At 38.3% G+C, this 15,808-nt stretch overlaps 1 protein-coding gene across 1 annotated transcript in view; it reads left to right on the forward strand.

Moving 5' to 3' along the window:
* The window catches only part of LOC128863946 (hemicentin-1), a 94,359-nt gene extending 79,082 nt beyond the window's left edge, over positions 1-15,277 (forward strand). Inside the window, exons 8-9 of the mRNA XM_054103374.1 lie at positions 2,116-2,418; positions 14,994-15,277. Coding sequence (XP_053959349.1) covers positions 2,116-2,418; positions 14,994-15,271 — 581 coding nt within the window. The 3' untranslated portion in view covers positions 15,272-15,277. The remainder of the gene's footprint in view (positions 1-2,115; positions 2,419-14,993) is intronic.
* The last annotated feature ends 531 nt before the right edge of the window (positions 15,278-15,808 follow it).

Raw genomic sequence — 15,808 nt, forward strand, 5'->3', positions numbered from 1 at the left:
AGTAACAAAACGCAAACGACAGCTAAACGTAATTTTGTCTATGGTTAAGTAGAAAATTTGATAATATAAATTTTGTCAGGAATATACCTATAATCACAGGAATTTGTATTCTCTTTAAATCATCATTATCAAGTTTTATCAGCATCGAAAATCATCATCTGGGACGAATGCACACTGGCGCATAAACGTGCATTAGAAGCACTTAACCGAATATTGAAAGATATACGCAATGACTCGAGATGTTTTGGAGGCGAAATGATTTTACTGTCTGGCGACTTCCGCCAAACACTGCCAGTAATTCCAAATTCGAAGGTGAAGAAGTTGTCATTCCGGGGATCCCGATGATCCCAACCGATCTTCCGTTTTAGTTTAAAGGACTTCAATTTCCGATCCGTCTTGTATTCGCCATGACCATTAACAAATCACAAGGCCAATCCTTGAAAGTTTGTGGTCTGAATCTATAAAATCAATGTCTCTCACATGGTAAATTATAAGTGGCATGTTCACGGGTCGGAAAACCATTTGCGTTAAGTTAATAATAATCAGCAGTTACCGTCTGGTTTGATTCCAGAAGTTCATAATAAACAATACCGGCCATATCCCACCAAATAGACAGGAGAATCTTCTTGGGGTGAAGACTATTTCTAGGGGTCGATTCTGGTGTTTCATCTTTATCTAATCATTGGCTTTTGCGAACAGGATTGTTGTAAAGGACCCATTTTTCATCACCAGTAACGATACGGTTCAAAAAGCTTTCATTTTCATGCCGTTGCAGTGCTCCCAACTCATTCCTTCTCTGCTGAAGGTTGGCGACGGAAAGTCTATGCGGAACCCATTTTCCCAGCTTTGAAACCTTTCCCAGCTAAACCAGGTGCCTATGAACTGTTCCATGCTTTCACGAGTTCGAGCAAGGCGTCGGAGTTAAAGACTTCAGGTCGACCAGCGCGCGGGGCATCCTCCACGTCGCAGTTACCACTTCGGAATTTTGAAAACCACTTTTGCGCAGTCCTTACACTCACGGTATCCTCTCCGTGAACAGTGTTTATTTCTGCATCAGCAGTTGTTGCATTTTTACCACTTTTATAAAAAAAATACAAAACAACAACAACAAAATAACAACACGTGCTTCTATTCGCGATTAAAATCACTTGTTGAATGCAGAATATATCACAGAAAATATAAATAATTCCGTTATATTCCGCGAATAAGTTTTTGCATGCAAAAATCGTACACAAGTGAAATTATGGGTAAAATACGCACGAACTTATGGGCTGACCTGATAGATCTGACAAAGAAGACTGTTGAGGTCGCATAAAAATACGCCAACCTTTTTATTTGCTAAAACTAAATTTCGCCCGTCCGGCACTATCTATAAGTTTGTTTGACTCCAAAGCTTTACAACCAGCCCAGATGAAATTTTTGGCAAATGTGCACGGATATAAAAAATTTGGTCCGGAATAAGCACTTTTTTTTATTAGTTTTCAGCAGAATTTTGTAATTTTATTAAATTCGTTTGGTTCTTTTAAAAAAACGCATTAAGCCAATTGAGTTTTTACTCAATTTATAATATTTGCATATCCTTGCCGGGGATGTCCTCTCCTCTTCTTCCAGTTATCAATCCCTCGTAGAACATAGGGCATCACCGCATGCTCAAAAGTTGCTCTAAATATTGGAATCGGATGAAAAACGGCATAACGGCACACAACTACATGCCAAGTAGAGGCCCATTACGATGATATGCAATTCCATTTCAACCACGGTCCTATTCTATCTTTCTCCAATTTATTTATATGTAAATTTCCAAAAGGTGCAGCTTACAAGTCGAACACTGCGTACTAAGGAACTCTTTTCAAGAAAAATATGTCTGATCGTAGCTTACCTGGCAAATTCAACTCGCAAGTACTTTTCCTCTAGATTCTCAATTCCTTCTCAAATCTTTTATTATAGTTCTTTTTCTTCAAAATATGAATCAGTTTTGATTGTACTTACATATAAATACGAAAAGTTACTTTCAGTCTAGTCCGTCATTAGCACGGTGTTAAGAAGAAGTAAAAAAATTACCGGAATTACTAAAGTAGAAAAAAAAATAATTATAATTTATACTATTTGTTGCAGAACTGCGATTGCCGCCCAAGCCGACAACGACGCCAACACCTTACGTGCATACCACACCGAAGCCCCGCCGCAAACCGCCAACCAACCATCAGAACAAAGGACTCAACGAAGTGGTGCGCGCGAAGGAGACACATCAAACCACAAATCAAATGCAGGAAAATGACATATACGTCGGTCTGGGCGGCACAGGTGGTGCCGTCTTTGGCGGCGGTAGTGCCGTTAGCGGCAATGGGGCGTTGGGCGATGCTGCAGGCGTTGCCCTGAGCAACAGCAACATCCACGGCTTGACAAACGGAGCGGAAGGTAAGTAAAAAAAATTATAATTTGTTGTAAAACGGGAATACCTCAGGGTGGAGGCTGCTGGTATTGGTGCCGATGGTAAGTGGCCGAGTAAACAAGAAAGCAGCAGAGAGGCAAGCGACAAGTCAAGCATCACACAGCTAAAATGCACACAAAGTTAAATGTACGTTTGTATATACGTACTTATTTAGTGTATGGTATATATATGTGCATGTGTGTGTGTAGTAAGACATATTTTAATAAACATGCACAGGTATTTGAACTCAGCGAATTGCAGTGAATCCTTACATTCCATACCTGCTCGAAGTCTCAAAGATGCCTGCAAATCTTCTTAGTTATGTACTGTATTTTATGCAACCGAATGACGTTGTATGCTACACTCGACGACGTCATTGACGTAATTTGGTGGCTGAATGCTTCGTTGCACCGTCGCTCAGCCACATTGCTTTGGGGGCTGACTTTCTAACCGACTGCACGCTGCATTCATACGGTCCATTCGGCATTTTGACACACCACAATACAAGAGCTACATTAACCTCACCAACAAAAGTCGTTCGTTTGGGTGTGAAAAACAACCCGAGCAACATCATTGGCATCTAATATAACATCTAACATCCCCACGGTCTTGCTACCAAGTGGCGTTTGTATGGCAACACAGTAAAAGCGTTGCGAGCGTAGCATCTTTACTTCTTATGCACTTCAGCGCCCACATGAAGTTAATTTTCCAGCAGTCAGTTTCAATTCTCAATGTGTTCGAGTGCAAAGCTCAAAAACCGGTTAGCCATGTGACTATTTCAGGGAATAAGTTCAACGAACAGTAACATGGGTAAAGCGATATTTCCAAATGTTACCAAGGACTATGTGGGCATACTCGTACTTTTAGTTGCAGCTTGCCTTTGCGCAACTTGTCAGTATGTTGTGTGAGAGCCGGTAATTCCTTAATTTATCTGGGGAAATTCAACTTTGTAAATCGGTGTGTCGAATATTGGTCAGAGGAGGAAACATACATGTAAGTAAATATATAAATAAGAAATATGTGCTTGTACGTGTATGTATCGAATTTATGAAGTACTTCTACAATCACTACCATCATTATTTTTGGCACACCTGCCACATTTGTTGTTTATAAAGCAGCCGCTATACAAATGCAAAAAAGAGGTGGTTCGAGGAAGATTTCGAAATTGGTGAACACATTGCCTGTGGAATATTGGCACTTGGTGCACTCCCTTCTTTTCCTAAGTAAACCGCTTTTCTTCTTTTAAATAAAGTAGTGAAAAGCTAGTTCGGTGAAAAAATGGAATGTGTTAAGAATTTGAATCTTTTATTTCAATTTTTTTTTTCTTTGATACCGAAAGATTTATTTTTATTTAATCGATTTGCATATAACCACGCAATGAACCACGCAACGAACCATATTTTCCTCCAATTTCATTTCAAAGTAATATATTAAAAAGGGGCGTTTCGAAAAAAATTATTTTAGCGGACATCGCAACTTGCAACAGAACCATCTGAAACATGATAATCAAAATGTATGTGCTAAGAGTGGTATTTTGCAACCGCTCATACGAGAATTTGAGTCATCGATTGGCCACCAGGAGGCAGTACCCGCCAAAGGTTTGGACCGCTATAACCGCAGATGTGCGCTCTCCAATGCGAAATAATATATTATCGGAAAAGTATTCAGGAGGTTGCTTTGCAGTCGTGAGCAGACAAACATTTCGGTGATAGATCATGGACGTTTTAACAGCACTCGGTACCGTCTTGCAAAGCTCGAGTGAACCAAGAATAGCTAAAAAACAACGTTCCAAACTTCATAACGGCCACACAATGACTCTCAAATTCCCCAGCCGCGAATCAGATGGATTATTCTCTTTAGGCTATATTAGAGAGCAAAGTTCAAACTAAAGGATTCATCAAACTCGAGGCGCTGAAACATAGCCATTGTCCGCGAGTGGGCCAAAAGGGCAGGCAAGAAAAACGTGGCAAGGAAGTAGACATCCTGAAGACAAAAGAACATTAAACTTGCTTACCCAAGAGCTCAAAGATATTCTCAAAAAAGAACAGAACACATAACTCCAGAACTACCTCAGTAACCTCCATGTAACGCCTACCACTGACAACTCACTTTGAAAAGCGGTCAAAAACCTAAAACGGCCAGCTTTAGCACAACCAGCCATTAAAATGGAAAAAACAAATTGGCTAAATCAGATCATGAAAAAACTCACACATTTGCTCGCCACTTATCCCGAGTTTTTACACCCCATGAAGAAGCTCCGCTCAGAAAGTCAAAGACGCCTTGGAACTCATTCACCAAATAGACACGCCCAAAAAAATATATTTTCGTAGAAAACAGTAAAAGCGCAAAAAAAAGCTTAAAACAAGGAAAGCTCCCGGATATTATCCCATCACAGGGGAAGTACTTAAACAACTACCAGATGAAGGAATCTCTTTTCTCACATATATAAACAATACTTTCATATAAATTGGCTTTGTTCTCCCGCAATGGAAAGTCGCACAAATAAAAATTATCCCAAAACCCGGAAAAGGTCCCGAGAAAGTGGAATCTTTTCGCGCCATCAGCTTATTGCCTACTGCCTCTAATTTTATGGAATCCCTTTTTCGCAAAAAAATGATGTGCATAATTCAAGTCCGAAAACTAATACCAAATCACCAATTCGGCTTCAGAAAGACACACGGTACCATCGAACAGGTACGCAGACTCGTAAATAGTTAGAATTTACAAAGCTTTTGAGCAGAAGTAGTACTGCACAGCCGCTTTTCTTGATATATCCCAAGCCTTTGACCGCGTTTGGCATGACGTTTTGCTATGCAAAATAAAAGACGATCTACCCATAAATTGTTACACTTTCACTCCTACTCCAAAGACCGACATTTATTTGTTAAGAAAAACAAAGAACACTCTGAGCTCTGTGAAAGCTGGTGTACGTCTGGGCAATATAATAGGTCTAATCCTATACTTGCTCTACACCCACAATTTACCAGTGAGTGAGGAAACAAACAAAAGAGACCGCTGCAAAACAATGTTGACACTATTGGGTATAAATCTTAAGAGCCAGACACTAAAAATTTACATAAAAATTATTTATAATAGAATATTTAAAGAATGTGAGACCGCAGGTGGAACAACACAATTTGGTTTTAAAAAATCTCTATGAACAATAGAAGTTATATTTAGCCTTCAAATATAATATTTCGCCCTCAGACCAACAACAATAATGGCAAATAATTTGCGCGATCCCCTAAAAATTATTAACAAAATGGAAATCACCGCAAAGGCTAAATATGAGTATCGATAAAGCGAAATTTATTATTGTAAGTAAAAGCGGCATAGATGACTCAAATGCGAGGCCAAGCATATGAAAGAAAACAATAGAACGAGTAGAAAACGTCGAATGTCTAGGAGTATGGCTGAACTACCAATAGGACTATGAGAAAATAGTAGAACAGAAATTGATAGAGCGGCCTTCATGCACCTATTAGCAGGCCATCGTCATCGAAAACTGATGAAAATATCAATAAAGTGAAAGAAAAGTTAATCAATAACTGCAAATTAACCATGAGGTTTTGAGCATTGCTAATGAGTCCCTTCATAACACTGTAGTTGATGATTAGGTTTTCGCTGTGTTCCTGCAAAGCTGGCACAAAGGACCTGAACGCATATAAAAAAGGGCACGATTCCCAAGGCTGTGTCCGACCCAACATTCATCAAACGCAGCATTACTAAAAACGAGACGTTGGTTTTTGAGTACGGCACGCAATCCAGACATTACTCGAGTGAGTGCAGTCCTTCGCATAAGCCAAGAAAATAAAGTGTTGCTCACGGTTTGTACAGATTACACCACAAATATTTGCCAGAAGGTCAGACAGTTCGGCGTTATGGGACGTTTATGTGAAGCAGTTCACCTGGAATTGAAGAAAGTGTTTAGGAGAAAACAACTCATGGATTTTGCACCATGATAACGCAACGTCGCAGAGTGGAATCATTATCCGGAAATTGTTGACCAAAAACGCAACAAATACCATCGAACAGCCAACGAATTCACCTGATATGGCTTCCTGCGATTCTTTTTCTTTTTGATCGAATCAACTACTGCAGCATTTTAACAGCCGAATGGAAGTAATGAAAAAATTTGGGACGGCTCTGATGCACATGCCGAACATAGAGTTCTAGAAATATTTCGAGAGCTGGATCAAATGCTAGCAGAAGTGCGTTGCAGTTGACGGGGAGTACTTTCACTTTTAATGAATAAACTTTTATTTAGAAATTTCTGAATATATTCCGGGAACTTTTTGGTCATCACAAATGTGAAAGAGGAGTAAAACATCTTCGTTTGGTATAGCCCAAAGAAAGGCACGTACGCTCAGACCAATTATATAGCTTATCAGGTTTGGCCATCAGCTATGGTAGAAAACAAAATTCTGCGAGTACCTTCTGCTGCCATGCCACCTGGTACTTGTCAGCAAAATTCTTCTCACTCATTTCACACGTTTTCCCACACTCGTCAATCCACAAACATGAGCGTAGACTGTGTTGGTTTTTTTCTGATATCACTTAAAAATCTTTTCCCCATGGTACCAATCTCCTTCCAGTTTCTTTCTCTGCTACAAAGCTGTTTAGAAGCGCCCAGCTTTTCTCCTTGCAATGGTAAAGTTTTTAAAGTTTTAATTTTTCTTGAATGAAACTCCAAAAAAATTATCGCAAGTAAAATCTGAAAATCAAGAAACTTAAATGACAGGTAAGAATAACTGGAGATGTAAGTCAAAAAGCTCAAAAGCGGCCTCCGTAGCCGAGTGCGTTAGTGCGAGACTACCATTCGGAAGTGCTAAGTTCGTACCTCCGTGCAAGAAAACTTCAAAATGAAAGAAAAAGTTCATTCTAATAACGGTCGCCCCCTGCAAGTTAATTTCTGCTATGAACAATATCCTTATAAAAAATATCTGCCGTTTGTGAAAAAAAACATCAAGAGGAACTCCGCAAATAGGATGAGGAGTTCGGCCAAACACCCAAAACACATGAAAGCCGCCAATTATTTATTTTATATTTTATTTTTCACCGACAAGGCACAAAGTGTGTAAAAGGACTCAAACAAATAGGAAATTTAGCACAACTCGCTTAAACACACAATGGCGCTTTCCCCTGCTATTTTGTTTTATTTATTGGTTATTTGCTTCACCTCAAATTATTTCAACTTATCGTCTTTTGAGAAAATTTTAATTAGAACGCAAACATTTTAAGTGCTAAAAGCTGCAATAAAATGAAAATTGTTCTCGGTGTAAATTAAAAGAAGATAGGTGCTGGATGCGATCCGTTAAAATTGATTACTTAAAGTCACTGTGCGTAAAAGTAATTAACGAAAACGCATAAAAAACGAAACAATTTGTAAGTGCATAGGTTTAGTTACATTTTCCCCTTAGAATGTATCACTTAATTATAACTTCCTCGACTTGTGTACTTGGCCGCTGTTCAAGCGAAATAACCAGACTCTGAGAGATTTAGTGTAGCTCATCGCTTTAATTAATTACATTGTAATCCCCATATTGGTAATGCGAATTTGTCAAAAGAATATAAAATGAAAATAAAACAGCAAACACAAGACAAAATTTTACTGAAAGAAATTTCAGTTTTTCTATCGCGAAATCAAATCGAAAAAGTTGCAAACAACAAAAAAACCAAAATGTGTCCAGCTGCTTCTCCGAGTGCACAATAAAAATTGCAACATTGTCCATACAGCTGCAGTTGTAAAACAAAAAATGCATTCAACGAACAAGCCGGGCTTGTACTGCCAGTCGTATATACCTACCTACACTTACATATATATTTATATATGCGGAAGTGTAAGTAGATAGTCGCGGAATTGGCTACTGCAACGGCGGAACATTCTGCTTTGCGAATAGTAAATAAAAAGCGTACAATGCGGAAAAACAGCAAATTTAACTAAGTTCGCAGAAAGAAACCAAAACAAAGGCAATACTGCGAGTAATTTTAAGTAAGAGCAATAAACACAAAAAACTTTACTACATAAACGGTTTTAGAGAAATTTACACTAAAACTTCCTATCGCAACACAAACTGATATAATTTGTTTAATTTCTATGCTCTCTTCACATGGCAATTTTTTTTTTGTTATTATTAAAATCTTGTATACCGGAAAAGTCGCACTAGATACTTAAGGACATTAATATCTAAGTACTTTGAGATCAATTTGGTTACATGTTATCATGTCCATAACTTAACTTCTGTCGGAGTTTATCATTTTAAAGATTATTTAAAAAAACTATTTTATTTTTTGCTTGTACATTAGGGCGGGTCGAATCGTGTGAAAATCGTATTCTAGGGATCAAAATAAGAAACTTTGCCGAAGGAACCATACCTCTAAAACGAATTCTGATGTCCCCCATTTGGGTCGAACTTTTGGGTAGGGGCAAATTTTGAAAAATCCCACTTTGACCCATTTAGAGTGCTCCAATCGAGTCCAAATGTATCACCGACCCCCCACTAACTTTGGACGGCCGATCCACCTATGCCAGTGGCACACCCCCTGGAACTCCCCTGGGGGGTTCCCCATACAATCATTTCAAAATATCACCATTTTTGGCCTTTACATGAAAAAATCAGCTAAATGGCTATGATTTTTCTTTATTTTTATTTATTTATAATAATATAATAGGACTATGAATAAGTTCGTGCGGTTTTACAACAGATGGCGTAACTTGATTATTATTCCATCGATCCACATTTCCAAACATTCATTGGAGAGCTACTGTCGTAAGGCACAAACGTCAGTATAAGTTTTTTATTTGAAGCGTAAACAACAATATTTTTACCACACTTGAAAATGTCGAATTTCGTGCCAAATAATGTGTTTTTGCGGGGAATTCTTCTTCATTATTTTAATATGAAGAAAAAAGCAGCCGAAAGTCATCGTATCTTGGTGGAAGTTTATGGTGAGCATGCTCTATCTGAGCGAACGTGCCAGAAGTGGTTTGCACGCTTTAAAAGTGGTGATTTTGGCTTGGAAGACGAAGAACGCGAGGGTGCGCCGCCAAAGTTCATGGATACCGAATTGGAGGAATTGCTCGATCAAGATCCGGCTCAAACGCAAGAAGAGGTTGCAAAAACTTTGGGAGTTGATCAATCAACCATTTCCAAACGTTTAAAAGCCATGGGAATGATCCGAAAGGTAGGCCATTGGGTGCCGTATGAATTGAAGCCAAGAGACGTTGAACGCCGTTTTATGGCATGCGAACAACTGCTTCAACGGCACAAAAGAAAGGGTTTTTTGCATCGAATTGTGACTGGCGATGAAAAGTGGGTCCATTACGACAATCCAAAACGTCGGGCAACGTATGGATACCCTGGCCATGCTTCAACATCGACGTCGGCGCAGAATATTCATGGCCTGAAGGTTATGCTGTGTATCTGGTGGGACCAGCTGGGTGTTGTGTATTATGAGCTACTGAAACCGAATGAAACGATTACGGGGGATGTCTACCGACGACAATTGATGCGTTTGAGCCGAGCACTGCGAGAAAAACGGCCGCAATACGCCGATAGACACGACAAAGTTATTTTGCAACATGACAATGCTCGGCCACATGTTGCACAAGTGGTCAAAACATACTTAGAAACGCTCAAATAGGATGTCCTACCCCACCCGCCGTATAGTCCAGACCTTGCGCCATCCGATTACTATCTCTTCCGATCGATGCAACATGGCCTGGCTGACCAGCACTTCCGTAATTACGATGAAGTCAAAAAATGGATCGATTCGTGGATTGCGGCAAAACCGACCGAATTTTTCACAAAGGGAATCCGTGAATTGCCAGAAAGATGGGAAAAAGTAGTAGTAAGCGATGGACAATATTTTGAATATTAAATTTGTAACCATTTTACGTCAATAAAGTTTCAAATTTCGAAAAAAAACCGCACGAACTTATTCATAGTCCATTATATTTTTCTCCTAAGAAATTTATTTAGTCAGAACATATGTAAATGAAAAAATTTATTTAAGTCAGTTATAGAAAAGAATCTAAAAAGTTCGACTCAAATTGGGGGGCATCAGAAATCGTTTTAGAGGTATGGTTCCTTCGGCAAAGTTTCTTATTTTGATCCCTAGAATATGATTTTCACAGAGAAATGGGCGATTTTTTTGCCTCCCCACAAATCGACCCGGCCTTTTGTACATCCATTTTTTTTTTATTTTTAGTTCAAAAGTCCGATTTTTTTTCTATATTTATTAAAGGATATGACAATTAATAAAAATCATCAATAAACTTTGGGCCAGCTAAAAATGGCCGCTTGATAAATTTCGGAATTTACGATTTTCTCCCAGCATTTCCCTATTCGAGTAGTTCCTAGGCGGATTTATGTTCCAATGAGTGGACGATAAAATTTTATAAAAAGAAAAAAAAATCAATTCATTATTAAAATAAAAAAACTTAACAATTAAAAATTTGTATTCATTATAATTAATTCTTGATGTAACCACCTTTAGTCCTGATCTAAAATCCTATTATTTTCCTAAATTATTTTCCATCACGATTGTTTCATATTGTTTCAGCATTTATTTCATTAATAGCTGACATGGATAGCAATAGCTGACATGGATAGCAATGTCAGCTATTATTTGTTTCAGGACATCCACATTAAATCTTCTCTGTGATCCTTTTCTTCTTATTGATTGGCGCAATAACCGCTTAAGCGATTTTGGCCGAGTTTAAAAAAGCGCGCCAGTCGTGCCAACCGGCGCCAGTTGGAAACACCAATTGAAGTCAAGTTATTCACCACCTGAATTTTCCAACGCAAAGGAGGCCTTCCTCTGTTACCTCCAACTGGTACCGCATCGAATACTTTCAGAGCCGGAGCGTTTGCATCCATTCGGACGACATGACTCAGTCAACGTACCCGCTGGATCCTTATTCGCTGCGCTATGTCTATGTCGTGGTAAAGCTCATACATCTCATCGTTCCATCACCTGCGATACTTTCCGTTGCTAACGTGCATATGTCCAATACCTTTTGCAGAATATTTCTCCCAAACACTCCAAGGAAGTTTTAGTTTTGTTCGTCAAGAGAGCACTTTCCTACTCAATTGCCTACTTAGCCCAAAGTAGCACTTGTTGGCAAGAGAGATTCTATGTTGGATTTCAAGGCTGGATGATGGTTCCGTGTGTAGAAGTCCACGCAAGTGGGAAAAGTCCTTGATTTCCATTCATTTGGGAGTGCCCAGAACGATTCTTCTGTAAATGTTCCAAGCATCTCACAACTTCCGGGCTTCGTCCAAATTTCCACTGGGTAGCTTCGGAACACCCGTCTGAGAGCGAGCTAATGTGAGAAGGCGAAGCATCCCGGGGTATTTGATTGTGTGCTAGGTTTGCAACCCGCCACAAAAAAATCCTGCTCCAATGGCAACAACAACAAAGCCTCGGATGAGGATTCTGATCCTTTTATTCGCGTTTTATTTGGGTTGCCTTCACCTTTCCGATCTAATAGTTGGAACTATGCTAGTCGAACTTAGACTCATATCCTCACGATCTTTTTGAGGAAAGATGGATTTTCGATATCGGCAGCGAGCATCAATACTGGCATATAGTGAAATGGGTACTGTCCAGTAGAATGCTTTACAACAACAGATATGTTGATTATGTCCAGCAGAGTTGTCGTATATCGTTTTCTTGTTCCTCATCGAAATTACGCCCTACTTACCTATATTATGTTTTTACTGACTTTGCGAGACACAAGCATTTATTCAAAAGTGGGCATGGCACAGCTTATCTTTTTTGACAATTTTATTACAATTATAATAGATTTTTCCTTTATTGAAAATTGCCATTATATGCCTACCAAGGGGCGGCCGCTGTTAGAAACAACTTTTTCTATTATTTGGAGTTGAATGCACGGAGACTCCACCTAAGCACATCCGAATTGTAGTCTCACTCCTACTCGCTCGAGGTTTATAATATTCATCAGAGAAATAAGGAAAACCTCTCACAGCAGACAAATCATCCTCAAGCTCGACAATGCAAGCTCTCACACATCAGAGGAGAGAATTTGTATGCATTCAAAATACCGAATTGATGAATTGATGCAATTCTTGGTACTCGAGATCACATTTTTCATTAAATATTCAAAAATGGGTGCGTGTTTCTTATATTAAAAACCCAGTACAACTTCTCTAGAGGTGACTTACAATCCCTTCAGGAATTTAAGTATGTCGGCGTTATTCTTTATATTAAATTTTCATTCATCAGTGATATTAATTGTGTCGGCTACGGTATGCTTGGTTTTGTGCGGCGTAATAGCACTGCATTTTCCGATCCGTACACCATAAAACTGCTTTATACCTATTTTGTTCACCAGTTCCACATTGGGTTTCTCGCGCGCTATACCTTCGTATCGTTCACTTTTAGCGCTGCTCAATTTGAAATCGCTCGACAAAAGGAGGTAAACAGTAATTTCACTAACTATAGCTCAGGAACGTTTCGACAAGTTGTGATAATTTATTTATGTCTTATTTAATTTTAGTAATTTATTTATGGTAATATACATAGTTCAATCTACTAAAAAACCTAAGTCCAAGTTTTAAACTTTGTGCAAATTGAAAAAAAATTAAGCAAATTTTCATCAAAGTTCCACACATCCTAGTAAGTTAAATACCAATATGCAGACTAGGCCATAGAATTTTGGCCTAATGAAATGCAAATTTCAGGTTACTCAAAAACCGCGTTGATTTTACCATTTTGTTTTCATTTTGTACCGACGGTGTTTGAGGTTTCCACCCATCTTAAAAAATGTAGAGCATTCGTTATGACTTAGACTAGTTTCAAAATTATGGAGACATGTTTTTCTTATTCCCGCAAATCAAAAATAAATGATGTGGTCAATCTTTTTCGATATGCGGAAGAAGCAGTTGATGCATTCAAACCACATGATTAGACTTCTTCTACTTTATTTGCTATTCGTATTTGAATGTAAGCAATTGTACAATTTAGAAATATTACATCATTAATATTCTATAATAAATTTTGAACTATATTGCAAATAATTCGCGGTCTCTAGCTACATCTAAGAGGTGACCCACAGGTTGTGCAGCGGTCCACTGCCTTATGTTCCTTAACCAAGAAAGCTGCTTACGTCCGATACCTCTGCAATATGAATTTTAGCAGTTCATATTTCGGATTTCCAATTTCTTCATGGACAAAACTTAGAGTAGTAATATAATAATTTGATCATAAATGTTGATCCTTATTTGTCTAACTCAAAAATTAAGAAGCTTCTCTGCACACATCCATATGGTATGCATCTTCTGGGCCGAAGTGTCTGAGACATTTCTGACAATTGATTTTCAAGTTAATGCCTAGGATATAGTGAGATTAGGGATACTAAATGGACTTTTTACATTCTATTTTTGAGTATTTCTTTAGAAGTTCAGTTTTGAGACTTTGATAGGAGGAAGTGAAGATGGATCTGATCTCTTCAGCCTCCTTTTTTCAAACACCCCTTTAAAGGGGTATTTTAATGTAAAATTATGAAAAAATGGAAATTTTTGTTTTTGTATATTTTCAAAGTTTAGACGTTAACAGGATTTTTTTTTAATTCCTATTATTTCGTGAGTTATAGCCGTTTTGGTGATATGTCATCGGTTCCGATCTGGCCGCTTCATCTCAACAAAACGCGTTTTTCTCAAACTACTTTTTTCGGGCTGGCGGTAAGGATAGCTCGAGTTCTAACTGACCGATTGGAAGATGTTCCTTACACATTCCTTCATCGGATAACTGTAGCTCGAAACTACAACTTTTTATTTAGTATTTTAAAAAAATTGGAATTGTTGAAAAAACAATCGCAAAATTTTTTTTTCAAACAGCAGCCACATTATGAAACATTTTTTTTTTAATTGTCAAAGGCTAATTCGATAGCGGCATCTATGTATAGTTATTAAGAATCCGTTTGATTTTTAGTTTTGAGATCACCAGGAGGATTGGAATCATGCACGCCAGGAGACCCTCTTTTTTTTTGTCTCTACTGGGCATAATTTTGTAAATTTGAATTTTTTTTTGTTTGTATATTGTTTTGAATGTAATAATTAATAATCGATAAACAAGTGATAAAAAATGGATAGCATACTTTTTTTTTTGTGTTTCCTTTGTACAGCGTTTCAGAAACCGGGCGAAATTCATGCCTCTACACTAGAATACCCCCTAAATCCGATTCATTGATATTTACAATGGCCTTGAAATGATGATGAGGGTTAAGCAATTTTATGATTCGTGGCTTTGAAATATTAAATTTTATTATAGATAGAAAAGTAGATCGGCATGGAACTTTTTTCCACGAATAATTTTAACGACTACTGTGAGTATCTAAACAAGCATCTGGTTGTTGATGGGGAGCGCACATTTCCTTAACTATTTATTCTCTTGTATATTTACACTGAAACATGTACGTATATGTGCTCAGTGTCTTGCCCTTGCATGTCTTGTACTCCAACAACAACATATATTTTCTTCCTTGTCAGTATTTTTTATAATATTTTTTGTTTTTTTTTTGCTTTTCTTGCAGTTCACACACAACTACCAACCCGCAATGGCGGCGGTGGCGGCAGCGGCTACGAAAAATCGCACAAAGCGTCATCGCCCGGTATCGTGCCCTCACCGCGTTCTCCCTGGGTTTTCGCCAACGGCGTAGCACCACAAATGCAGTTCAGCGCACAACGACTACTGCTGGCTGCAAATTCGTTTACACTATTTTACGTTGCATTATCCCTGTTCAAATTTATATCGAATGAGTTGTCCGTTGCCACAGTTGCCGCCACGACACTATGGCAAGCGAATGGCTGAAGCGATCGCAAGGAAAGGCGGCGATGACGGCAAAGAAGCACGGCAAATGCTGCTGCACATGCTCAAAGAGTATAGATTAGAGAATGGTTGATAATCGTGGAGTTCATCGTCGCGAAATAGTTATTTGCTCAAGGTGCAGTGTGGCATATCTAATATACACTGGCAGTATGGATGTATGTATGTATCAATACTTATATTATATTAGTTGTGCTCATATGTATGCACGAGTATGTGGTTAAATAGGTATTTATATAGTAAATTGAATTTAACGAATGAGTGTATGTACAGAGGGGTGCGTGCGTGTTATTATTTTAGAGGGGTTTGCAAAAGCTCAGCACAAAAATACATACTATTAAATACTTGTTATTGCTATAAAGCGTTAGTTAAACTTGGCAAAACAAAAAATAAGCATTTCTACAGCATACGCCACATATTTATGAGCACATAAATTCACACTCACATACACACTAATAACAATTTACTATGTATGTTTATTTGCTATCAATATGGGGAAAATGCCAAAAGCGAGCGTTTATT

This window comes from Anastrepha ludens, chromosome 5 (genome assembly GCF_028408465.1).
Source record: "Anastrepha ludens isolate Willacy chromosome 5, idAnaLude1.1, whole genome shotgun sequence".
In the NCBI taxonomy this organism is placed as follows: domain Eukaryota; kingdom Metazoa; phylum Arthropoda; class Insecta; order Diptera; family Tephritidae; genus Anastrepha; species Anastrepha ludens.